Source organism: Guillardia theta (genome assembly GCF_000315625.1).
Source record: "Guillardia theta CCMP2712 unplaced genomic scaffold GUITHscaffold_191, whole genome shotgun sequence".
NCBI lineage: Eukaryota > Cryptophyceae > Pyrenomonadales > Geminigeraceae > Guillardia > Guillardia theta.
In genome coordinates, this window is record NW_005434485.1 from 3054 (window position 1) to 28174 (window position 25121).

Sequence of the window (25121 nt, forward strand, 5' to 3'; positions counted from 1 at the left end):
GCAATGGGAGCACGGCCTGCCCTTGCTGCACCTGATCTTGCGCCGCCGGCAGCCCTCGCACGACCGTTGCTTCTCCCCGCAGACCATGGCAGAAGACCCTCGTCGCAGATCCTCTACACTCTTGGAGCCGTAGGCAAGGCACGTGCTGCCGCAGCCTTGACGCTGGCAGCGCGTGCAAGGGCGGGTGTCGTCGCACTTGAGCTTGCCGATCTTGCATCGGAGGTCATCCCTGATGGTCCAGGAGCTGGTTTCTCTCCATCCCCACGCGGAGGCTGACTGTCATGGCAAGGGCATAAGGCCCTGACTCTAGCTCTAGTGGTGTCGGGCAGATGCAGTCACTCGCCTTCAATGAGATTGTAAATGAGAGGGTTTATCATGTACCCTTCCGACTTCCTAGTCTAGTCTCACCACCCTACACACTACCGTAGACGATGACAGCGCCGGGACCCATGCCCGGCTACCCGAGCTCAGCGTCCAGCCCAGCGAGCATCAAGCTCCCTCCTCTGACAGTAGCAGCATCGAGTAAACGTCGTCCTCCTGTGACTTGAGATGGGCCCGCTCTCCGCTTGCTTCCTCCATGCCCGCGTCTTGGTCAAGTGGCTGAAGCCAGCTGTGACTCTCGCCCAAGCCCATGACATCGCCCCACGCCGCCTCGTCCGCCCAGTACTCAGCTCCCTCCAGCAGACAACCCAGCGTCTCTTCCTCCTCCACCTGCCGTGGCTGTTTCGACATCCATCGCGAGCTCGCTCTGCCCGACCTCTGGACTCCTCCCCTCGGTGGCTCGGAGCAGGTCTGCGCTGCTCTGGCACATCGAGAGCATGGCCGGCTGTCGTCGCACCCCACCTTGGACAGGCGGCATCGCAAGCAAGCTCGCCCCACCTGCTTCCTCCTTGGTCGCCACAGCGACGCGTCCTCCGGAGGCCCCTCGGCTCCGTATCCCGGCAGGGGCGCGGGGCTCCCCTCCCAACGGGCCATGACAGATATGGCGGTGATGCCTCCCAGACAGTCTCTGCAGGCGTGCAGGAGGTTTCTGACCCCGCAATGGGAGCACGGCCTGCCCTTGCTGCACCTGATCTTGCGCCGCCCGCAGCCCTCGCACGACCGTTGCTTCTCCCCGCAGACCATGGCAGAAGACCCTCGTCGCAGATCCTCTACACTCTTGGAGCCGTAGGCAAGGCACGTGCTGCCGCAGCCTTGACGCTGGCAGCGCGTGCAAGGGCGGGTGTCGTCGCACTTGAGCTTGCCGATCTTGCATCGGAGACATGCGGCCAGGGCGCGAGGCGGGGCAGGTCTGCTGACAGGAGGCCAAGCGGGGAGGGAGGAGGTCAGGGGCAAGAAGGGCATCTGGGGGGGCCTCCTTGAGGGGAGGACATGCCAGTGGAGGGATGAATATGCGCTTGGGGTTGCAGTGATGAGCGTAGAGATGGTGTTCCGTTTACTGGCAAACCGCATCTGTTCGGAGGCGGTAGCACAAGATATCCGGTATTGCTCGGATTGAGCCGATGCTGACACGGTCCAATCGGAGTTACGGAGCAACAAACCTGACTGGCAGGTCTGGTACCTCTGCAAGCCCTTTCTGCCAGCAACCCCCTCCCCCTTCCTAGCGTGTGACCCACCACCCTCCACCCCCTTCCTCGGATGGAGCCGATGCTGACGGTTGATAAATCCGTTGAACGTTCTTGTCTCCTCGATACTCAAGGGGCAACACTTATAAATGTCAATGATATAAAAATAGAATCTTCATGACTTTTTTTGTAACTAGCAAGAAAAATGCAGCGAGGCATCGAGGTGATCCCGGCTGCATTCGCAGAGCAGCTGCAGGACCTCGAGTACGAGGATGACTAGCACGCACTCGTGCGACACCTATCATTGTATGCACCACGCAGGGGCCGTCGACGACGTTTCTGACGATGCTGCACAGCAGGCTCCTGTGTTGAACAACCAGCTGTGCATTTCTTGAGCTCGACGCACAGTTCGATGATAGGCTGCAAGCTTTCGCCACCACGCTGGAGAATACGTCCCGTACAGGAGTGTACGCTCTGTACTTGTCGTTACTTTCATGCGTCTGCGTTGGACAGCGCCAGGCTCCATCGTCGCACAATCCGACATTGTCATGCTTTTCTCGGAGTGCCGTACAGTCGAGTCTTCTGTCAGCCCTGGTACTTTTGCAAGCCATGTGAGGGTGGCGGTTTACCGCCGAGCGTGCGGGGCTCTGCTTAACCGATCATCATCGAAGATGGTCCAGGAGCTGGTTTCCCTCCATCCCCACGCGGAGGCTGACTGTCATGGCAAGGGCATAAGGCGTCTGACTTACCGTAGACGATGACAGCGCCGGGACCCATGCCAGGCTACCCGAGCTCAGCGTCCAGCCCAGCGAGCATCAAGCTCCCTCCTCTGACAGTAGCAGCATCGAGTAAACGTCGTCCAGCTCCCCGTCCTCCTGTGACTTGAGATGGGCCCGCTCTCCGCTTGCTTCCTCCATGCCCGCGTCTTGGTCAAGTGGCTGAAGCCAGCTGTGACTCTCGCCCAAGCCCATGACATCGCCCCACGCCGCCTCGTCCGCCCAGTACTCAGCTCCCTCCAGCAGACAACCCAGCGTCTCTTCCTCCTCCACCTGGCACATCGAGAGCATGGCCGGCTGTCGTCGCACCCCACCTTGGACAGGCGGCATCGCAAGCAAGCTCGCCCCACCTGCTTCCTCCTTGGTCGCCACAGCGACGCGTCCTCCGGAGGCCCCTCGGCTCCGTATCCCGGCAGGGGCGCGGGGCTCCCCTCCCAACGGGCCATGACAGATATGGCGGTGATGCCTCCCAGACAGTCTCTGCAGGCGTGCAGGAGGTTTCTGACCCCGCAATGGGAGCACGGCCTGCCCTTGCTGCACCTGATCTTGCGCCGCCGGCAGCCCTCGCACGACCGTTGCTTCTCCCCGCAGACCATGGCAGAAGACCCTCGTCGCAGATCCTCTACACTCTTGGAGCCGTAGGCAAGGCACGTGCTGCCGCAGCCTTGACGCTGGCAGCGCGTGCAAGGGCGGGTGTCGTCGCACTTGAGCTTGCCGATCTTGCATCGGAGGTCATCCCTGATGGTCCAGGAGCTGGTTTCTCTCCATCCCCACGCGGAGGCTGACTGTCATGGCAAGGGCATAAGGCCCTGACTCTAGCTCTAGTGGTGTCGGGCAGATGCAGTCACTCGCCTTCAATGAGATTGTAAATGAGAGGGTTTATCATGTACCCTTCCGACTTCCTAGTCTAGTCTCACCACCCTACAAACTACCGTAGACGATGACAGCGCCGGGACCCATGCCCGGCTACCCGAGCTCAGCGTCCAGCCCAGCGAGCATCAAGCTCCCTCCTCTGACAGTAGCAGCATCGAGTAAACGTCGTCCTCCTGTGACTTGAGATGGGCCCGCTCTCCGCTTGCTTCCTCCATGCCCGCGTCTTGGTCAAGTGGCTGAAGCCAGCTGTGACTCTCGCCCAAGCCCATGACATCGCCCCACGCCGCCTCGTCCGCCCAGTACTCAGCTCCCTCCAGCAGACAACCCAGCGTCTCTTCCTCCTCCACCTGCCGTGGCTGTTTCGACATCCATCGCGAGCTCGCTCTGCCCGACCTCTGGACTCCTCCCCTCGGTGGCTCGGAGCAGGTCTGCGCTGCTCTGGCACATCGAGAGCATGGCCGGCTGTCGTCGCACCCCACCTTGGACAGGCGGCATCGCAAGCAAGCTCGCCCCACCTGCTTCCTCCTTGGTCGCCACAGCGACGCGTCCTCCGGAGGCCCCTCGGCTCCGTATCCCGGCAGGGGCGCGGGGCTCCCCTCCCAACGGGCCATGACAGATATGGCGGTGATGCCTCCCAGACAGTCTCTGCAGGCGTGCAGGAGGTTTCTGACCCCGCAATGGGAGCACGGCCTGCCCTTGCTGCACCTGATCTTGCGCCGCCGGCAGCCCTCGCACGACCGTTGCTTCTCCCCGCAGACCATGGCAGAAGACCCTCGTCGCAGATCCTCTACACTCTTGGAGCCGTAGGCAAGGCACGTGCTGCCGCAGCCTTGACGCTGGCAGCGCGTGCAAGGGCGGGTGTCGTCGCACTTGAGCTTGCCGATCTTGCATCGGAGACATGCGGCCAGGGCGCGAGGCGGGGCAGGTCTGCTGACAGGAGGCCAAGCGGGGAGGGAGGAGGTCAGGGGCAAGAAGGGCATCTGCGGGGAGCCTCCTTGAGAGGAGGACATGCCAGTGGAGGGATGAATATGCGCTTGGGGTTGCAGTGATGAGCGTAGAGATGGTGTTCCGTTTACTGGCAAACCGCATCTGTTCGGAGGCGGTAGCACAAGATATCCGGTATTGCTCGGATTGAGCCGATGCTGACACGGTCCAATCGGAGTTACGGAGCAACAAACCTGACTGGCAGGTCTGGTACCTCTGCAAGCCCTTTCTGCCAGCAACCCCCTCCCCCTTCCTAGCGTGTGACCCACCACCCTCCACCCCCTTCCTCGGATGGAGCCGATGCTGACGGTTGATAAATCCGTTGAACGTTCTTGTCTCCTCGATACTCAAGGGGCAACACTTATAAATGTCAATGATATAAAAATAGAATCTTCATGACTTTTTTTGTAACTAGCAAGAAAAATGCAGCGAGGCATCGAGGTGATCCCGGCTGCATTCGCAGAGCAGCTGCAGGACCTCGAGTACGAGGATGACTAGCACGCACTCGTGCGACACCTATCATTGTATGCACCACGCAGGGGCCGTCGACGACGTTTCTGACGATGCTGCACAGCAGGCTCCTGTGTTGAACAACCAGCTGTGCATTTCTTGAGCTCGAAGCACAGTTCGATGATAGGCTGCAAGCTTTCGCCACCACGCTGGAGAATACGTCCCGTACAGGAGTGTACGCTCTGTACTTGTCGTTACTTTCATGCGTCTGCGTTGGACAGCGCCAGGCTCCATCGTCGCACAATCCGACATTGTCATGCTTTTCTCGGAGTGCCGTACAGTCGAGTCTTCTGTCAGCCCTGGTACTTTTGCAAGCCATGTGAGGGTGGCGGTTTACCGCCGAGCGTGCGGGGCTCTGCTTAACCGATCATCATCGAAGATGGTCCAGGAGCTGGTTTCCCTCCATCCCCACGCGGAGGCTGACTGTCATGGCAAGGGCATAAGGCGTCTGACTTACCGTAGACGATGACAGCGCCGGGACCCATGCCCGGCTACCCGAGCTCAGCGTCCAGCCCAGCGAGCATCAAGCTCCCTCCTCTGACAGTAGCAGCATCGAGTAAACGTCGTCCAGCTCCCCGTCCTCCTGTGACTTGAGATGGGCCCGCTGTTAGGGGTTACGTAAGCGGTTACGAATACTTCAGTCAACTAGACGTCGCGGGATTTTCGAGGATTAATATACCTTCTTATGATGGATCGGTCACGCAACAAGTGCGCGACAGGGAGGGCGCAGTGGACTTGGAAATTTCCAGGATTGCGTCTCCGGCAGGTTCGACCCGGCCGAGGTTCGAATCAGTGCAGTTTGAAGAATTGGTCGCTGCAAACAAGAAGTTGCGAGAAGAATTGCAACTCGCAATGGACATGCAAGTAAAGTATGAAGCTTTCGTCAAGGAAGTGATGTTTCGTAAGGAAAGAGAGCTCGTCGAGACAAAACAGGAAATCTCTGTCCTTAGGGAAGAAAATAGAAAAATGTTCGAGGAAATGATGCAACGGTTCAGATTAAATGAATCAGGAGCAGTTCAATACCTTCCGATCAAGGAACCAAGAGGGGCTGATGCAACATGCAAGCAAAATAATACGAGCATGTCGAACGACATGTCAAGTCAGCATGTCAAGCAGCAGTCTTCCCTAGTGAAGTTTCATTCCAAGGATATTTCTCGATTTAATGGAGAAATGACTCTAGAATATTCCGTTGCAAGTTGGTTTGGGGAGCTTGAGTTTCAATTCCAGCGTCAAAGAATTCCTCCAGATCAAAAGGTTGACATCGCTGCAACATTAGTTGGTAATCGTGTGAGGAATTGGTTGCAAACATTGCGTGGCGAGGATAGATTAATTTCCACACAAGGTACTTGGGAATCATTCAAATCGTTGCTGGTGAAGGAGTATTTGTCGTTGTCGCACTTGCAGTATATTTTGGGTGAGATTCAATGTACGATACAAGGGTCAGAGGAAAAGACTTCGGATTTTGTCAACAGGTTTTCAGCTTTAGCAAATCATTTTATTGCTTGTTGCATGGTGTTATTTCATGGACAAGGACAAGTCGAGACAGCTTGCACGAGGTTTGGTCTTGAACGGTATTTCGCACAGAATTTGTTCAACGAGGTGACCGCGAGTTTCGTCATGAAGTTGTTAATTGACTTGGAAAAGCAAAACGTGAACAAGACTTTGAGTATTGGGAGTTTATTGCCAGCATTGTATCGAGAAGCTAAGTCCATGGATTTGACAACCGATGCGTATAGGAATGACAGGTCAACGCATCATGAGGTTTCGTACGATGATGAGTCAGTGGAGGATACCGACGAAGATTCTCAGCATTCATCTTCGACTCAGGATGAGCAGGACTTACGTGAATAACATTGGCCCAATGCACTTCGCGCTACTCAATTGAAATGACTTGAGGTGGCTGCCGTTTTCTTGTTATGCAGTATTTTAGTGATCAGCGAAGTTCATAGAGATGTTTCTCAGATGATAATGCGCTTGGGAGCGTATGTTAGGGGTTACGTAAGCGGTTACGAATACTTCAGTCAACTAGCTGTCTTATCCGGTCGGTTTGGTTGGTTTGGTAGGTTTTGGTCGAATAAAATGGATCCGAACTTTCTATACGTTCAGTGAGCGCGATTGTGATGAGGTTCCTGTTTGCTTGTTAACGCAAGTTATCAAGTTGGTTCAAGTTCACAGAGTCAAAGCACATCATCAGGATTGTCAATTCTTAACACCCGCTCTCCGCTTGCTTCCTCCATGCCCGCGTCTTGGTCAAGTGGCTGAAGCCAGCTGTGACTCTCGCCCAAGCCCATGACATCGCCCCACGCCGCCTCGTCCGCCCAGTACTCAGCTCCCTCCAGCAGACAACCCAGCGTCTCTTCCTCCTCCACCTGCCGTGGCTGTTTCGACATCCATCGCGAGCTCGCTCTACCCGACCTCTGGACTCCTCCCCTCGGTGGCTCGGAGCAGGTCTGCGCTGCTCTGGCACATCGAGAGCATGGCCGGCTGTCGTCGCACCCCACCTTGGACAGGCGGCATCGCAAGCAAGCTCGCCCCACCTGCTTCCTCCTTGGTCGCCACAGCGACGCGTCCTCCGGAGGCCCCTCGGCTCCGTATCCCGGCAGGGGCGCGGGGCTCCCCTCCCAACGGGCCATGACAGATATGGCGGTGATGCCTCCCAGACAGTCTCTGCAGGCGTGCAGGAGGTTTCTGACCCCGCAATGGGAGCACGGCCTGCCCTTGCTGCACCTGATCTTGCGCCGCCGGCAGCCCTCGCACGACCGTTGCTTCTCCCCGCAGACCATGGCAGAAGACCCTCGTCGCAGATCCTCTACACTCTTGGAGCCGTAGGCAAGGCACGTGCTGCCGCAGCCTTGACGCTGGCAGCGCGTGCAAGGGCGGGTGTCGTCGCACTTGAGCTTGCCGATCTTGCATCGGAGGTCATCCCTGATGGTCCAGGAGCTGGTTTCTCTCCATCCCCACGCGGAGGCTGACTGTCATGGCAAGGGCATAAGGCCCTGACTCTAGCTCTAGTGGTGTCGGGCAGATGCAGTCACTCGCCTTCAATGAGATTGTAAATGAGAGGGTTTATCATGTACCCTTCCGACTTCCTAGTCTAGTCTCACCACCCTACAAACTACCGTAGACGATGACAGCGCCGGGACCCATGCCCGGCTACCCGAGCTCAGCGTCCAGCCCAGCGAGCATCAAGCTCCCTCCTCTGACAGTAGCAGCATCGAGTAAACGTCGTCCAGCTCCCCGTCCTCCTGTGACTTGAGATGGGCCCGCTCTCCGCTTGCTTCCTCCATGCCCGCGTCTTGGTCAAGTGGCTGAAGCCAGCTGTGACTCTCGCCCAAGCCCATGACATCGCCCCACGCCGCCTCGTCCGCCCAGTACTCAGCTCCCTCCAGCAGACAACCCAGCGTCTCTTCCTCCTCCACCTGCCGTGGCTGTTTCGACATCCATCGCGAGCTCGCTCTGCCCGACCTCTGGACTCCTCCCCTCGGTGGCTCGGAGCAGGTCTGCGCTGCTCTGGCACATCGAGAGCATGGCCGGCTGTCGTCGCACCCCACCTTGGACAGGCGGCATCGCAAGCAAGCTCGCTTGGCGGTGATGCCTCCCAGACAGTCTCTGCAGGCGTGCAGGAGGTTTCTGACCCCGCAATGGGAGCACGGCCTGCCCTTGCTGCACCTGATCTTGCGCCGCCGGCAGCCCTCGCACGACCGTTGCTTCTCCCCGCAGACCATGGCAGAAGACCCTCGTCGCAGATCCTCTACACTCTTGGAGCCGTAGGCAAGGCACGTGCTGCCGCAGCCTTGACGCTGGCAGCGCGTGCCAGGGCGGGTGTCGTCGCACTTGAGCTTGCCGATCTTGCATCGGAGACATGCGGCCAGGGCGCGAGGCGGGGCAGGTCTGCTGACAGGAGGCCAAGCGGGGAGGGAGGAGGTCAGGGGCAAGAAGGGCATCTGCGGGAAGCCTCCTTGAGAGGAGGACATGCCAGTGGAGGGATGAATATGCGCTTGGGGTTGCAGTGATGAGCGTAGAGATGGTGTTCCGTTTACTGGCAAACCGCATCTGTTCGGAGGCGGTAGCACAAGATATCCGGTATTGCTCGGATTGAGCCGATGCTGACACGGTCCAATCGGAGTTACGGAGCTTGTAACTAGCAAGAAAAATGCAGCGAGGCATCGAGGTGATCCCGGCTGCATTCGCAGAGCAGCTGCAGGACCTCGAGTACGAGGATGACTAGCACGCACTCGTGCGACACCTATCATTGTATGCACCACGCAGGGGCCGTCGACGACGTTTCTGACGATGCTGCACAGCAGGCTCCTGTGTTGAACAACCAGCTGTGCATTTCTTGAGCTCGAAGCACAGTTCGATGATAGGCTGCAAGCTTTCGCCACCACGCTGAAGAATACGTCCCGTACAGGAGTGTACGCTCTGTACTTGTCGTTACTTTCATGCGTCTGCGTTGGACAGCGCCAGGCTCCATCGTCGCACAATCCGACATTGTCATGCTTTTCTCGGAGTGCCGTACAGTCGAGTCTTCTGTCAGCCCTGGTACTTTTGCAAGCCATGTGAGGGTGGCGGTTTACCGCCGAGCGTGCGGGGCTCTGCTTAACCGATCATCATCGAAGATGGTCCAGGAGCTGGTTTCCCTCCATCCCCACGCGGAGGCTGACTGTCATGGCAAGGGCATAAGGCGTCTGACTTACCGTAGACGATGACAGCGCCGGGACCCATGCCAGGCTACCCGAGCTCAGCGTCCAGCCCAGCGAGCATCAAGCTCCCTCCTCTGACAGTAGCAGCATCGAGTAAACGTCGTCCAGCTCCCCGTCCTCCTGTGACTTGAGATGGGCCCGCTCTCCGCTTGCTTCCTCCATGCCCGCGTCTTGGTCAAGTGGCTGAAGCCAGCTGTGACTCTCGCCCAAGCCCATGACATCGCCCCACGCCGCCTCGTCCGCCCAGTACTCAGCTCCCTCCAGCAGACAACCCAGCGTCTCTTCCTCCTCCACCTGCCGTGGCTGTTTCGACATCCATCGCGAGCTCGCTCTACCCGACCTCTGGACTCCTCCCCTCGGTGGCTCGGAGCAGGTCTGCGCTGCTCTGGCACATCGAGAGCATGGCCGGCTGTCGTCGCACCCCACCTTGGACAGGCGGCATCGCAAGCAAGCTCGCCCCACCTGCTGCCTCCCAGACAGTCTCTGCAGGCGTGCAGGAGGTTTCTGACCCCGCAATGGGAGCACGGCCTGCCCTTGCTGCACCTGATCTTGCGCCGCCGGCAGCCCTCGCACGACCGTTGCTTCTCCCCGCAGACCATGGCAGAAGACCCTCGTCGCAGATCCTCTACACTCTTGGAGCCGTAGGCAAGGCACGTGCTGCCGCAGCCTTGACGCTGGCAGCGCGTGCAAGGGCGGGTGTCGTCGCACTTGAGCTTGCCGATCTTGCATCGGAGACATGCGGCCAGGGCGCGAGGCGGGGCAGGTCTGCTGACAGGAGGCCAAGCGGGGAGGGAGGAGGTCAGGGGCAAGAAGGGCATCTGCGGGAAGCCTCCTTGAGAGGAGGACATGCCAGTGGAGGGATGAATATGCGCTTGGGGTTGCAGTGATGAGCGTAGAGATGGTGTTCCGTTTACTGGCAAACCGCATCTGTTCGGAGGCGGTAGCACAAGATATCCGGTATTGCTCGGATTGAGCCGATGCTGACACGGTCCAATCGGAGTTACGGAGCAACAAACCTGACTGGCAGGTCTGGTACCTCTGCAAGCCCTTTCTGCCAGCAACCCCCTCCCCCTTCCTAGCGTGTGACCCACCACCCTCCACCCCCTTCCTCGGATGGAGCCGATGCTGACGGTTGATAAATCCGTTGAACGTTCTTGTCTCCTCGATACTCAAGGGGCAACACTTATAAATGTCAATGATATAAAAATAGAATCTTCATGACTTTTTTTGTAACTAGCAAGAAAAATGCAGCGAGGCATCGAGGTGATCCCGGCTGCATTCGCAGAGCAGCTGCAGGACCTCGAGTACGAGGATGACTAGCACGCACTCGTGCGACACCTATCATTGTATGCACCACGCAGGGGCCGTCGACGACGTTTCTGACGATGCTGCACAGCAGGCTCCTGTGTTGAACAACCAGCTGTGCATTTCTTGAGCTCGAAGCACAGTTCGATGATAGGCTGCAAGCTTTCGCCACCACGCTGAAGAATACGTCCCGTACAGGAGTGTACGCTCTGTACTTGTCGTTACTTTCATGCGTCTGCGTTGGACAGCGCCAGGCTCCATCGTCGCACAATCCGACATTGTCATGCTTTTCTCGGAGTGCCGTACAGTCGAGTCTTCTGTCAGCCCTGGTACTTTTGCAAGCCATGTGAGGGTGGTGGTCACAGCAGGCTCCTGTATTGAACAACCAGCTGTGCATTTCTTGAGTTCGAAGCACAGTTCGATGATAGGCTGCAAGCTTTCGCCACCACGCTGGAGAATACGTCCCGTACAGGAGTGTACGCTCTGTACTTGTCGTTACTTTCATGCGTCTGCGTTGGACAGCGCCAGGCTCACCAGGCGGACGCTCCCCGTCCTCCTGTGACTTGAGATGGGCCCGCTCTCCGCTTGCTTCCTCCATGCCCGCGTCTTGGTCAAGTGGCTGAAGCCAGCTGTGACTCTCGCCCAAGCCCATGACATCGTCCCACGCCGCCTCGTCCGCCCAGTACTCAGCTCCCTGTCTCGGCCTTCTGCTTCTTGGCTTCCTCCATCTGCTGCATAAACCATTCAGGTCTGCCAGCAAGGTGCTTTCCACATGATAGCCTTATTATGAGTCCTGATTTGTCTTCTTGCCTTCGGTGGCGGTGTATGTCTCGAAATTCTGCTTTTTGGCTTCCTCCATCTGTTGCATCGTGAAACCATGCTCTACACTCCGAGTCTCTTCAAACGCCGCGGCTTCTGAGCGATAGCGTCGGGTTCCGGGCATCCCCCCTCAGCTCTGCCAAGCATGAGCTGTCCTACTTGACACTACTATTATGAAAACGCTTCATGAAGCTCTCTTGGCCTAACTGTAGCTCACCATACTTAGAAAGCTGGCCAGTCAGTGTTTGAACTATACCAAGCAGCGTCGAGAAGGGGCCTGGTGCGTCGGGGTCGGAAGGATTTAGGGTAGGCGAAAGCTGTTTGAACTATACAAAACGTTTGCTTGCAGCTTCCTTCGCGCCCTCCGGGCGGCTTCCCCTATCGTAGTACACTGGGCCTGGCGCGCAACCATGGTGCCTGAAATACCCGGCGCTCCTAAACCCTACAAACTAGTTGAGTTTATTAGAATGCTCACCTTGCCCTATCTTTTAGGCTAAGAGGGATCTCGTGCTATACCCTAAAGCCTAGTATTAGTAGTAGCAGTTTAGTTCATTGCTAGGTAGGATTTCGGCTCAATGGGTGAACTGGTCGAGACAAGACGGATCCAGAGGAACAGAATCAAATGGCAAAGCAACAACGCTTCTTCTTGCTGTTTGCAGCCGCTGAGAATTTTTCTCTACCCCCAAAAGTGCATCAGAGAACCTGCTCGCAAGCAGTTTTGTTGACATGAGCATTCGTAACAGGATGACAAGCCTGGCACTTAAAACAATTACATTCATGGTGAGAAGCCTCACCACTGCACATGGGTGAAAGGGGCACGGCGCGGGCAGGGGAATGACAGTGAGGAGACTCAGCTCGATCCAGACTGCGAAGGCAAGGCTACACGGCAAGTGACTAATCTCATGACGTCGTTGAGCTGATAGTGGGACAAGATTGGACCTCAATGCATCTCAAGCTGATTGTTCGGACAAGTCGGACTTCAGCATTTTATTCATGATCCTACAAGCCCAGCTGCGAGTAAACTTCTTTCGGAAACTCAAACGAGTCGGAGGCTTCGCTGTCTCAACTTCAAACCACGGACTTGGCTACCACAACTTTCATCACGCTGCAAGATAACGTGTAAGACATCAGTCAAAGAATCGTAAAGCATGACATAATCTACAAATATTGCTCAACATCCTCGAGCCGTCACTGCTGCTTGGAATACACACCTTGTGGACCCTGGGGAGCTGTGATTGTCGCCATGCGAGCAAACGCAGATATCACCCTGGAAGAAGCAGTCAAGCTGAAGAGGAGGAAAGCAGTTAGTCACCTCGGATATCACTCCTTCCTTGATGAGCTTCGAGCAATTATGCGCCAGAATCTGCTCCGAGCCTATCATGGAGCCAACCACACGGGGATACACGCCTCGAGACAAGCAGAGCTGTCTGGCAGTCTGCTGCTGTATCAGAAAAATTCTCGCAACCTCTGCGACTTCACCTGCTCCGAGGGAGTGATGGTAAAGCACGGCATTGAGGGCTTGTACTTGGCGACCGCACGGGCTGTGGCTCCGGTGTGAGAGAGAGCCATGAGAATGGCCGCCTGCGAGCATGTCAGATCAGAGAAAGCAGGAGACACGCTGGCAACATCGATGTCCAGGGCTGTCTTGACAACCGAGGAAGCCACGGATTCCTGCGCACCCATAAGATTGAGAACCAACGAGGTAGAGAAAGAGGCAAGGGAACACAAACGGAGAAGTGCCTAGTAACCTGCACAGCATTGGGACGGTCCTTGAATTGCGGATGCTCCAAGGTGCAAGTTCGCATTCTCAGGTACTCCTGCTTGAAAGTCAGTATTGCTTGCATGCCTCATACAGCTGAAATTTCCTGAACATAGTCCAGGGAAGATTCAGCAGTGCGGCAGATCTCCGCCATCATCTTCACACATTCCACAGGCCACTATTCCAAACAGCGTCAGATGCCAAACGTCTCTCAATCCTCTCTATTCCTCACCTTCCCCTTTGCCGTCTCCCCTGAGAGCATGACACAATCTGTTCCCTGCTCCATCATTAGGCAATGACAGCGCCAAAATTGTAGAACAAATTCCTCTTCACCATACCTGAACAACGGCGTTGGCAACGTCGGTGACCTGATTGCAAAAGATGAGATATGAGGTAATCAGGCACAAGACAGCAATACCTCGGCTCTTGTAGGGCGAGGATTGACAATCATACTCTCAAGCATCTGAACGTACAAGAGTTTAAGCAACGCGTATAGATTGAACAAGATAGTGAGTGGATCCAACCTGAGTTGCCGTGATGACTGGCTTTCCCGCGTGATTGCACTTGTCAATGATCATCTTCTGAGCAAGATACACCTGCAGATAAATAGAGCTAGTCACTACTCTAACCAAGCAATCTGTGAAGCCTCGAGGATACAAAACAACATGTAAAGAATCTTCCTCAGCACAGTTTTGCATCACATATGTCAGACAAACTGTGAAAATAAGATTCGGCATCAAGGGAAGTAGGTAAACCAGTGATTTAGTGATGATCGCATATCACCTTCTGGATTGGGATCTCAATACCAAGATCACCACGAGCAACCATGATTCCATCAGAGACGGCAAGAATCTCTGTTTGAATATGTTGAGTATACAAGGAGAGATAGCAGATGGCTTCTTCTCCTACCGTCGAAGTTGTCCAGACCCTCCTGGGACTCGATCTTAGAGAAGATCATAATGTTGCGTCCAGGCAGCCCGAGGACTTTGCGGATGTCACGAACATCATCAGCCTTGCGCACAAAGGAAGCAGCAATGAGGTCAACGCCCTGCTGTACTCCGAAGATAAGGTCAGACTTGTCCTTCTCCGTGATCGCGGGGAGATCCACAGGAGTGTTGGGAAGGTTAATGCCCTTGGTCTCTCCGAGAGCCACCGAGTTGTTCACCTTGCAGACCACATTGGTCCCCTCGATCCTGAGGACGGTGAGAGAGAGCAGCCCGTCGTCGATGCAGATTTCCTTCCCAACGTCCAACACATTGTGAAGGTTCGCATAATCGTGAGCGACCCACGAGGAGTTTCCCTTGTTCTGCACGCCCTGAGGGTCGTCGGGGAAGTACTTGAGGGTGAACTCGGTCCCCTGCTCCACCTTTGCCTCTCCTCCTTCCAACTTTCCGGAGCGAATCTCGGGTCCCTTTGTGTCCAGCATGATAGCACAGATTCCCTTGACTTCCGACATGGCAGAGCGCACATTAGCAATGGTTTGAGCATGGTACTCATGCGATCCATGAGAAAAGTTCATGCGCGCACATCGCATGCCAGCACCGTAGAGTTTCTTGAGCATGTCGACAGACTGAGTCTGCGGGCCGATAGTGCACACGATCTTTGTGCGAACCCATTCCTTGCTGACCAAAGGCATCCTGTTATGTCAAGGGTCAACATCGCTGAAAATAAAAAACAAAACAACGTCTTTCATGTGGCATTACAACAAAACACTATACATCTCACGAGCATAGGCTGATACTACCCTCTACTTCTCTGCATTTACTGTGGGAATGTAATTCGCATTGAAGCATCTCGTGTTCCGTGGTGTATTCACACCAACTTTCGAGTGAGAAACATTGACAGTCCTGGGCATCTGCTTCTATTTATGACTCTCTCACCACATTCGAAACCTTCATCTGCAATATGTCTAGTCGGAGACATCGAGCTGTTCGTACGAAGCTTCCCTCCTATGTTGAAATCGACAGATAGAAAGCAGATTCCCTCAGCTGACACAGAATCGTCACTCTGAATCTCACGCTCCTGCAATGGCGATACCCTCTCACACATGCATGTTTCTGCCCCCTCTCTCCTCCTTCTGTCTCTAGCACGCTCTTCGCTCTCGCTTGCTCCGCTTCCCGTCTTCCCGCCAAGCCTCGGCAGGGGGCCGGCATGCACGGGAGGAAGGTGAAGGGGGTGGGGTAGCCACATAGAGTTCAGAGGGTACTGATGGCAAGGGCAAAAGGGGCGATACAACATGGGTGGGGTAGTAAACTGGAACGGGGCCGAGTCAGGGTAGAGGGGTGGGAAACAGAGTAGCTTAAAGCAAGGGCAGCGAGTTTCTTCAATATAATACTATAGACTCAATTAGGGAATCAAAAGTGCTGCCCCCACCCTATGCCCCCAGAGAGTGCGGGCAGATACGAGATGGTAGGATCGGAGGAGAGGGACCCCTCCTTAATAATGGGGAATCGGGGGTATGTCACCGATAGGCACACGAGATGAAGGGGTGGTTTACTATTGTTGAATCTGGGGGTAGTTTGCAACATGCGGCTTGCACGTTTCGAAATGCTCTGACCAAATGTAACCTTAAATTCAAAAATTTAGGTCAGAAATGGAAACAAATCATGTTTGAGACTGAACAATCTAGTCCACCTCGGAACAGATCAGGCATACATAAAAGTACTTTTTGTGGTTCTACACCTCTGTTGTACTACCCCCACCATATATAAGATTCCTCAATCTCACCGGTGCACATAAAGTCTTTGACCACCCACCCACCCCACCCTACCCCCTAGTCCTCTAGTTTCTCCGAGTTGCGTCTCCTGGAAGGAGCGGCCGGGTTGGTGACCACAAGCAAGTCAGGGAGAAAGAGGGGGTGATCTGATGGAGACAGGGGGGTCCAACTGACACATATAAACCTGCTAATAAAAGCACTTGTAGAGCCGTACCATGAAGTATAATGTTTTATGTGATCCCCGATTGCGAGTTCTCAAGGATACAATTTGGTTTTTTAAAAATCTCGTTTTGGTTGAATTAAGTTGAACCATCTGGTACTAATATATTACTCATTTAAAATAAGCTGGATTTCCACTATGGAAACTGTGCTTGCTATATTTCATTTTAACTTTAAAACTCCCGAAAAAAAAAGGCTGGAAGGCAGCAAGAACAATTTAAAGAAAAACAAAACAAAACCACCTTCATCTTGGCAAGCTCGCCTCATTACATCTCTCCGAAAGCGATTGGGCGCAATGGCTGAGAGGGAGGAGATGGAAGAAGATGAAGGGAATGAAATCAAACTTTGACAGAAATAGACCAGCTTCGATCAGTAGTCCTCATGTCAAGCCGTTGACAACTCTTTGATACGCTTTCGCGTCAAGATGAGTCAATGCAAAGTAAATCAACAGCGGAGGTTGATCATGGTTGTTGTGATTTTCATGATTCCAGTCTTTCATGCAAGACAAACAACAAACGGCGAGACGAGCTGCTATCATGTTCTCTTTCCTCCGCAGCAATACCTTCTTCAAAAAGATGACCCCAGCCACATCACTGTTTCAATCGGTAGTTGTCCGTCTTCCCTGGTGGGGAATCGAGTGATAGTGTTTCTCAACTCTGTGCTTGTGCATGAGCAAGACATTGTTGACGAGGATATGGTGCTCGACGCCATTGCCATCACAAGAGTAGTCCTGGGCTGGAATGAAATTCGCGTGTCCTCGTCCGCCCCGAACCTGCCTCACATATCTTCGCAGTTTTTTGTTTCTGTCGACTACCTGCAGACGTCATTCTCGGAGCTTGTCATTAATCAGGCGACTTACTTGCCTGAGACATCTGCATGGCCCTGGTTTGTGAACGACAAGCCTTTCTTCCTCCATCATGCCAAGCTTGCAGCTATGAAGCCCTTAGTGAAAATCGTCTGGCCGCCGGCAGGATACACGTTTAAAAGGATGCATTATGGTCCTACCGCGTTCTCTCCCTTCCTGCGGGTCGAGATGCTCCCGGGGTTTGGGTTCAACCTCGCGATGAGCATCGACGAGGAGCCGATGAAGGTGTACGGGCCCGTCTACTTCCTCAACCTGCTCTTGGCGGACGGCGAGCATGTTGTCCGAGTCGCACTGACGACCCCGGACTCGCAGCATATGATTTCTGAAGTGCAAACAGTCTTTTTCACTGTTAACCAGACGATCGAGTACGAGGAGGATGGAGAAGGAGCGGACGGGAGTGAGGGATTGCTCTCTCTCGATCCCTTTGAATGCTCTTCTCTCGCCAAAGACGGTTGTCAAACATGCGTCAGAGGCAAATGCCTCGACGGGTTCTGCTCATGCTTTCCTGATTATTTTGGTGAATCATGTGAGTATTCATTTCTTTCAGATACAAGATATCTGCCAGCCAAAGATCCTTCCAAGGTTTGGGATTTCTCGAGTTGCAACAAGTTCATACAAGCAGAGCGGCTATCTCAAGCCATGGGGGAGAAGCTGAATTCCATGCAGTTCCAACAAACTCCTACTCCTGTCTCTGAGACTTCTCGCCGCATATTGCGTCTGTCTCTTGATGACACGAGTGGGTTCGGAGTCACTTTACATCTCATCTCTCAAATATTTTCTTATGCGATCCGCAACAACGAGTCTGTGATCATGACGGGAAAGTTCTCCTACTTCCGGCATCGAGCTTGCAGGACTCCAGGGCAAAGAGAAGACTTGACGTGCCTGTTTGAGCCAACACAGGATCGGAGCTTCGATCATCTCAACATCTCTCTCATCCCCCCGACTTTCACCGCCAACTACCAGCTGCACAACGACTGGCACCTACCGCTGCATGTCAACGCGTCAGGAGGAGGAATCTTCTTCTTCATCTCGCAGCTTTCAAGGTTCCTCATGACTCCCAATCGCAACCTTGAGGCTCTGCTGCGGAGAGTGAAGAGGAGGATACGATACCAGCACCCAATCATTGGCCTGCACGTGCGTCATGGCGATTCTTGTCCCAAGTGGGAGGACAAGCATTCTCACCTTCCGGGAGCAAAGTGCGAGAAGCTGGAGCGATACGTGGAGGAGATTCGAGAGATGAAGCGACGCTACGGTGTTACCCGCGTGTTTGTTTGCACAGACGACCCTGCTGTAATAGAGCAGCTCGCGCTCCTCACTGACTTTCACTTCGTCTTCGTTCCTTTCGATCGCAAGCTCTTCTCAGCGTCCGACTGGTCCTCCACCTTTGCTCTCCTCCTCTTTCTCACTCTTCTACGCAGGGCAATCGAGCTGAAGCTGCTCATGGCGACTCTCGATCGCAGACTTGCGGCTGAGTCCACAGTCTTAGACATCCTCCTCCTGGCCGGTAAAGCTCTCCTTCATGCACCCTCTCTGACCCTCATTTTTTTGTATTTATTGCTGCAGAAGCAGATTATTTCGTCGGTACCCTCAGCTCTCACTTCAGCTCTTTAGCGTTCGAGCTATCCGTTGCGAATAAGGTCGCCTCCTTTCAAGTGGAGAGAGAGAAGATAGCAAGTATACGCGAGAAGTGGAGATAAGAGTAGAGGAGGGGAGGTCAAGGTGAGGAGGGGGAGGGCAAGGGAGAGGACAGGACAGGACAGGACAGGAGGAAGGTAGGTAAGGTTGCAGGAAAGTAATTCAATCCCTGCAGGGCTTCGTCCCTCCCTACGTCTCCCTCGACTTTGCGTGGCATGGGAGGTGAGGAGGAGGAGGAGGAGGAAACGGCAAGCGCTGACTTACCTCACAGCCTCCTCGCTCCTGTCCAGTACTACAACGACGAGGGAGAGACGGTCGAGGCGCGCGAGCATAACCCTGCGAGAAGAGATCCGACGCCGAGGACTGCTCCAACAACCAAGAGCTGAATCAACATCAACCGCACGACTACGCACACACGCCTTCGACAGGCGGGGCGGCAGACAGACAGACATCTTGTAGTTTATTTCTTTGGTTCTCTTGTAAATGGGTAATTGTTTCATTAGTGGATCAGTGGATGGTGAAGTGAGCAGGAGGCCACGGTCAAGCCTCGTGCACGGGCTGATCGGGAATGTCTGCATACTCGCCTTCTGTCAGAAACCTCCTCGCCTCCTCCGCTCTGTTCCACGTCGAACCCACAAAGCCCAGCAAGAGAGCACCACACAGCACGAGCAAGACGATGAGCATGGCCTGTATGCTGAGAAGGATGACGTCGAGATCGAAGAGAAGGAGGAGAGAAGAGTATTTCCTCTCAAAAACAGACCGGCAGGCAGCGCTCATGCTGACCCAAATCGCGAGACCTGAATTGAACTGTCATGGTGACGAAACAAATTCAGCCAGACAACAAACATGACATGAGAAAAACATGCGGCTCAGATCAGCACGCGACAGAGATCAGCACGTGACTTGGATCAGCACATGACTGAAGACAGAGCATCTGAGAGTTGTCAAGACAATCAAGAAAGTTCCTCACCCCAGATTGTAAGCGCAATGGAGGACGCAAGGAGAAAGTACCCCATGAGCCCCACGTTCCCCTCCATGTCTTTTCCTCCTCCTGTTGCGACTGACAAACCGAAGAAGCAGACCGCGATGAAGCTAAATATCCAAATGGGCGAGTCGCTGTTGCAACCCTCACTCATGGCAGGGAGAGATCCGAACAATACTATGCATGCCCATAAGAAATATGCCAGCACAGCCAGGATAACCACAAGGATTATACTTCCAGCCAGCACCAGGATCCCCACTTGTGACGGAGGGAGTGACCCCCTTCCTCCTGTTCCGTTCGCTCCGGAAGCGTTCGAATGCATCCTGAGGCCCTAGCGCAGCTTCAAACCTTCAGCTCCTGTCGGCCTTGGCTGGTTGGTAAAAGCATGTGCTGAGCCGGTCAGCCTCGAGGTTTCGCTTCTCCTTCCTTGACTCTCCCGCTCTCTGGCTCGCCCCTTCTCCTCTTCGTCTTCCTCCTCCTTACTCTCTCCCTCTCTCCTTCCCTCCCTTCCTCTCTCTCCCTCTCTCTCTCTCCCTCTCTCTCTCTCCCTCTCTCTCTCTCTCTCGCTCGCTCCTTGTTCCTGCGAGCCACCCTAGTTCCACCGGCTCTTCGAGATCAGAATGTAATCGGTTAAAACCACGATTTGATTCGATTCGTTCACTGTCACATGAGCCCTCGTTCCATAGCAACCTGTGAACCTAAATTAATTCATATTGCAACCAGGTTTCAAGTAGTTTTACAGGATGCGATGATATGGCCCAAGGCCATGTATGCGAGCTACTATGCAGCGACCTCGTTCTACATTCCCTTCGTTCCTGTGCTGCTCAGAGAAGCAGGTGAGGCTAGTGAGATGCCCGCTAGAGCTCATGTCATGCTTGCTCTCCTCGTGGAGTTCAACAGCGCGCCTGTTGCTGATGCGCATGTCAAGGTCTGTCCGTTTTGGGTATCGGGACCGTCATGTCCATCCGTCCCTTCATCGGCATGCTGTGGGAACTGTCTTGCGCCATGTCGTTGCTGACGCTGCTCGAGCAGGTGCATGCCTGTGTGGGGTTGGGTGGCGGACAAGACAGGAAAGCACAAGGTTGTGCTGTTGTCGCTCATGGCACTGGCTGCCGTCCTGCGGGTGCTCATGCTGTACGTTTCCGAGAGTGTGCCTCTGTTGCTCGCCGTCCTCTTCCTCTCCGACTTCTTTGGGATGGCGATAGAGAGCATGTGCGACAGCACGTGTCTGGAAATGCTCGACGACCCTCTGCTGTATCCCAAGCAGCGGCTGTGGGGAGCGATAGGATGGGGGTGGATCGGGGCACCGCTGGCGGGGATAGTGATCGAGACAAGAGGGCTGGCTCCAGCGTTTTACATCCATGCGGCTCTTGTGGCGCTGACCATGATGGTGATCCTTCACTTCAACGTACATGCCCCCAAGTCCAACGGGAGGATTGTGGAGGTAGCATGGGTCATGTTCCGCGATCGACGAACTTTCCTCTTCTTCATGGCCACCATGGTGCTAGGGCAAGGGTTTGGCGCGATCTTCACGTTCCTCTTTGTACTTCTTGCAGACCTCGGTGACAAGGGAGCAGTGATGGGGCTGTCACTGCTCGTGACCTGCCTGACTGAAGTGCCCATCTTCTTTGTGGCAGATAAGATTATCAACAGCATCGGCATGATCCACTCCTACATCGCCTGCACCCTCCTCATGGCTGTCAGATTGACCTTCTTCTTCTTCATGCACAACCCCTGGCTCGTGCTCATTGTTGAGGTGAGAACCCTCCCATACTTCCTCTTCTCGTTCCTCTCTCCCTCTTTCCTCCCTCCTCTTTCCTTCTTCAACTTTCCCTCTTCCTTTCTCCTTCCTCCTTGTTATTCCCTTCCTCTCTTCATCTATTCCCTCTCCTTCTCTCTGTGCATCTGCTCCTTCCTTACAGAGACTTCAGGGGATCCATGGAGTAACTTTCGGCGTCATGTGGGCTACAGGGGTGACTTACTGTCGCAAGATCGCACCCAAGGGGCTCGGGGCGACCATGCAAGGATGGTACACGGGTTGGACGTTCGGCTTCTCGATGGGGTCAGGGTCGCTCATTGCAGGGGCACTGGCCTCGCGCTTCGGCCTTCCCACCATGTTCCTGGTCCTGGGGCTAGTCTCAGGCGCCACTGGCGTCTTCATGCTGGTGGGCAACTCCTTGGGCATGCTAGGGGAGGCGAACGATGAGGAGAAGTCGTTCTACTCGCAGTTCGATGATGGTAATGGTGAGAAGGTGGCGAAAGAGAGGAATGTGGAGATGCGAGAGGTGACTGTAGAAGAAAATGGCCACAAGAAACAAGACGAGACATGTGAAGCAGAAACGAACAAAGCCGGGCAAGAAGCATAGCTTGCTATGTTTGATCTCTGTGATTATTCTTTCTCTCTACTTGAATGTTGTTCTCTATGTACAAACAGTTTCAGTTCATTCATAAAACCTGCTACACCATGACAAGCCTGACGTCACTTGTTGAGAACTGCCACTCCGCCTCAGAATAGGGGCCGAGAGAAGATTCGGGCAATGGTGACAGAAAGGAAGGGAGAGAGGAGAAGAGAGGAGGGGAAGGGAGAGAGGAGAAGAGAGGAGGGGAAGGGAAAGAGGAGGACATGGGGGAGAGCAGAGGAGATGGGACGGGATGAGGAGGATAGATGTTGGAAGATCCAGGAAAACATGAGGAGGAATGGATGAATGTGGTCGATTTGGAAAGGAAAGAAAGCAACCATCTAATCCTTGAGGCATTCAGAAGCATCAGAGACTGATGCTTTCACTTGTTCTTATCCCATGAGATGGATTAGTTGTGACCGCTCTTCGCTCAGATGTCATCCAAACTCTTCTGGCTTTCTCTCTTCCTGTCTGCTTTCCTTGCCTCCTCCTCAACTAGGGCTGGCAAGGACGTGTGGAGCCTGTGCGGGAGCAGCAGGCATCTCCAGATAACCAGCGTCGTCCTCGAGCTTGAGGTGAAGGCTGCTGTGATGGGTGCGAGGGCCTTCAAGTGAGGTTGTGGTGTCAGGGCACCATCGAAGATGGATACGTCGTGATCAAGTCACTCGGTGATCGATGATGAGTAGGAGCGAGTGAAGAGGAGGAGGAGGAGGGGGAAAGAGGAGGGGGTTGGGTGGGGCGGAGGGGTTGTGATGATGATCAAAAGCTGTTTCCCTCTCTCCCTCTCCCTCTCCCTCTCCCTCTCCCTCTCCCTCTCTCTCTCCCTCTCCCTCTCCCTCTCCCTCTCCCTCTCCCTCTCCCTCTCCCTCTCCCTCTCCCTCTCCCTCTCCCTCTCCCTCTCCCTCTCCCTCTCCCTCTCCCTCTCCCTCTCCATCTCCATCTCCATCTCCCTCTCCATCTCTCTCTTTCTCGTTTCTTACAACTCGATCGTATCAGCTGACAGTGGCCGCAGGGGAGGTGAAGGAGGTGATAGCCAACGGAACCTTCACCTTTAGGATAGAAAACTTGAACGAGGGCACAGAGATCGCGTACAAGGGCCCGTACAGCCTCTGCTGTGCCTTCTTTGAAGGTTCCAACTGCTCGTGGGTAGGAGAGTATCCACACCAGCAGCAGATAGGAGGATGTCCTGTCCCCGTCGGGCCCTTCAGCTCGATGCTGCGCAGACCCTTGTGGATCAAGTCAGCTGGAGTGTACAAGGCAGAAGTGAAATTGTTCTCCGAGCTGGGAGAGGAGATTTCGTGCTACGAGGTCATGGCCGAACTGAACCGAACAGGAGGAAGAAGAGGAGGAGAAGGGGGAGAAGGAGGAGAGATTTTGCAGCACAACTCTCTCGTCCCGATGAAGTCAAACACGACATCTTCAACCGACGAAGTGGAAGTGTCAGCGAAAGAGCGAGCTCATCGTAGAAAGGTTGAATCCTCCTCCTTTCTATCGTCTATCATCGTCGTCATCGTCGTCGTCGTCGTCGTCATCGTCGTCGTCGTCGGCATCATCATCATCATCATCATCATCATCATCATCATCCTCTCCATCCTCTCCATCTCTATCCTCCATCAACTTCTTCTTCCCCATCTTCCTCATCGTGCGTGTGCTCATATAACGTGTTTGCTCTCAGATCGTGCATCAAGGAGACGAGGAGGTTCAGGTCAACGACGCAGAGTTTCACTCCTTGCTGGCTGCTGGCAGGAACTGGTCAGGTGCAGGAGCGGCGGGCGAGAGGTCGCACATGAACTGCCGCCTTCCAGGTCTCTATCGATCCGCAAGCTCATGCGGACCAGGTTGCTGCTGTCTGAATGACGAGAGGGTGGAGTTCACCTTCGTTGAGAAGGTGAGCAGGAGCAGGAGCAGGAGCAGGAGCAGGAGCAGGAGCAGGAGCAGGAGCAGGAGCAGGAGGATGGCGAAAGCGAGGCAGGTGTGAGAAGAGAAGGGGAAGAATGATGGGGGGAGAAGAATTGGTGAAGAGAGGATAAGGACGAGTTGAGGACGAAGACAAAGGAGGATGATTAGCTTTCTTCCAGGTGAAGGGAAACAAGATTTGGGGAACTCTGTCAGCTGCTGGAAGATCACAAGAGGGAAGTCCAGGAGCATGCAAGGGAGCCGAGAGATTGAACATCCGACATTTTGTGAGTGATCATCTTTGAAATGGTTGAGATGTGTTGATGTCCTTGTTCTGCTCTTGTTCAGCGCTCTTTTGTTATCTTCCTTGTATCATCTGATGTGTGTTGTTGCAATTAGGTGATTCAGAAAGACAATTACAACAGGGCAGAGAAGAAATTCTGTCAGAGTTCTTGCCAGGTACGGTGATATACTGTCTACTTGAACTCACAGACATGTGCAGACCTTGATCGCGGAAAGAAAGTTTGAAGACAACAACGTCGTCGTCACCATCCGCAACGACCAACATGTCATGTGCGGGGAGCAGAAGTGATGACATCTTTGAGTTCTACAGCGTCTTGCTGAGACTCGACAGGTACATCTGCGTCCATGGTCCATGTGCGGACAAGGTTGACATTTCAGCTGGAAAATGATTTTTTCCTCATCCGCGCTCTCACTCCTTGTCCCTCCCTCTCCTTCTCCCTCTCCCTCCATCTTCTCCATCTTCCTCCTTCATTCATAACAATAACCGTCATGCAAACTCTCCATCCTTTCCGCCATCTCCAGCCTCCAGTCGTCGTCATACCCCAGCTGAGTGAAGTTGTCAGAATCTCGTCATGCAGGGCATCAGCTGGGACCTGACGGTAGAGAGTGACATCAGCGTCGTCCTGCTTATCCTTGACGAGCCTGCAAGTCTCTCGCAGCCATGACGAGAGCGAGGAAGTCGCCTGCTCCCTCCTTCAGTCCCTGCCTCCTTTTCCCCCCTCCCCCTCCCAACCCTTCCCCTTCCCTCCTCTCCCTTACCCTCCCTTCCCCCCCCCCTCCCAACCCTTCCCCTCTCATCCCCTTCCCTCCCT

The 25121-nt window shown here is 54.5% G+C and overlaps 9 protein-coding genes across 9 annotated transcripts in view; 4 read left to right on the forward strand and 5 right to left on the reverse strand.

Moving 5' to 3' along the window:
* Window positions 1-489: 489 nt before the first annotated feature.
* On the reverse strand, window positions 490-1344 carry GUITHDRAFT_120644 (hypothetical protein; the record flags this gene model as incomplete). Its single annotated transcript, XM_005820086.1, has 1 exon — window positions 490-1344. One exon carries the CDS (start codon window positions 1342-1344, stop codon window positions 490-492), a length of 855 nt encoding a protein of 284 aa, XP_005820143.1.
* Window positions 1345-3339: 1995 nt separating this feature from the next.
* GUITHDRAFT_120645 (hypothetical protein) lies at window positions 3340-4194 on the reverse strand (the record flags this gene model as incomplete). Its single annotated transcript, XM_005820087.1, has 1 exon — window positions 3340-4194. One exon carries the CDS (start codon window positions 4192-4194, stop codon window positions 3340-3342), a length of 855 nt encoding a protein of 284 aa, XP_005820144.1.
* Window positions 4195-5359: 1165 nt separating this feature from the next.
* GUITHDRAFT_156134 (hypothetical protein) lies at window positions 5360-6559 on the forward strand (the record flags this gene model as incomplete). Its single annotated transcript, XM_005820088.1, has 1 exon — window positions 5360-6559. A coding segment is annotated over one exon (1200 nt), but the record flags the coding sequence as incomplete, so codon positions are not given.
* Window positions 6560-7893: 1334 nt separating this feature from the next.
* GUITHDRAFT_120646 (hypothetical protein) lies at window positions 7894-9433 on the reverse strand (the record flags this gene model as incomplete). The annotated part of the gene is made up of 5 exons (XM_005820089.1): window positions 7894-8599; window positions 8757-8889; window positions 8955-9247; window positions 9286-9367; window positions 9406-9433. 5 exons carry the CDS (start codon window positions 9431-9433, stop codon window positions 7894-7896), a joined length of 1242 nt encoding a protein of 413 aa, XP_005820146.1.
* Window positions 9434-12509: 3076 nt separating this feature from the next.
* GUITHDRAFT_98395 (hypothetical protein) lies at window positions 12510-14933 on the reverse strand (the record flags this gene model as incomplete). Its single annotated transcript, XM_005820090.1, has 13 exons — window positions 12510-12640; window positions 12747-12802; window positions 12848-12970; window positions 13015-13116; window positions 13162-13206; window positions 13284-13352; window positions 13401-13472; window positions 13527-13571; window positions 13633-13662; window positions 13713-13757; window positions 13819-13890; window positions 14078-14148; window positions 14204-14933. 13 exons carry the CDS (start codon window positions 14928-14930, stop codon window positions 12604-12606), a joined length of 1494 nt encoding a protein of 497 aa, XP_005820147.1. The 3' UTR covers window positions 12510-12603.
* A 1720-nt stretch (window positions 14934-16653) lies between these two features.
* GUITHDRAFT_120648 (hypothetical protein) lies at window positions 16654-19115 on the forward strand (the record flags this gene model as incomplete). The annotated part of the gene is made up of 5 exons (XM_005820091.1): window positions 16654-18467; window positions 18513-18598; window positions 18658-18731; window positions 18905-18951; window positions 19001-19115. 5 exons carry the CDS (start codon window positions 16654-16656, stop codon window positions 19113-19115), a joined length of 2136 nt encoding a protein of 711 aa, XP_005820148.1.
* Window positions 19116-21146: 2031 nt separating this feature from the next.
* Window positions 21147-21876, forward strand: GUITHDRAFT_48115 (hypothetical protein; the record flags this gene model as incomplete). The annotated part of the gene is made up of 2 exons (XM_005820092.1): window positions 21147-21467; window positions 21643-21876. Coding segments are annotated over 2 exons (555 nt in total), but the record flags the coding sequence as incomplete, so codon positions are not given.
* A 668-nt stretch (window positions 21877-22544) lies between these two features.
* GUITHDRAFT_120650 (hypothetical protein) lies at window positions 22545-24698 on the forward strand (the record flags this gene model as incomplete). The annotated part of the gene is made up of 8 exons (XM_005820093.1): window positions 22545-22685; window positions 22739-22778; window positions 23123-23752; window positions 23799-23867; window positions 23916-23998; window positions 24406-24465; window positions 24509-24594; window positions 24641-24698. 8 exons carry the CDS (start codon window positions 22545-22547, stop codon window positions 24696-24698), a joined length of 1167 nt encoding a protein of 388 aa, XP_005820150.1.
* Window positions 24699-24777: 79 nt separating this feature from the next.
* Window positions 24778-25121, reverse strand: part of GUITHDRAFT_148111 (hypothetical protein) — a gene marked incomplete at both ends in the record, with an annotated part of 7332 nt that continues 6988 nt past the window's right edge. The window contains 2 exons of the mRNA XM_005820094.1: window positions 24778-24855; window positions 24903-24992. Coding sequence (XP_005820151.1) covers window positions 24778-24855; window positions 24903-24992 — 168 coding nt within the window. The remainder of the gene's footprint in view (window positions 24856-24902; window positions 24993-25121) is intronic.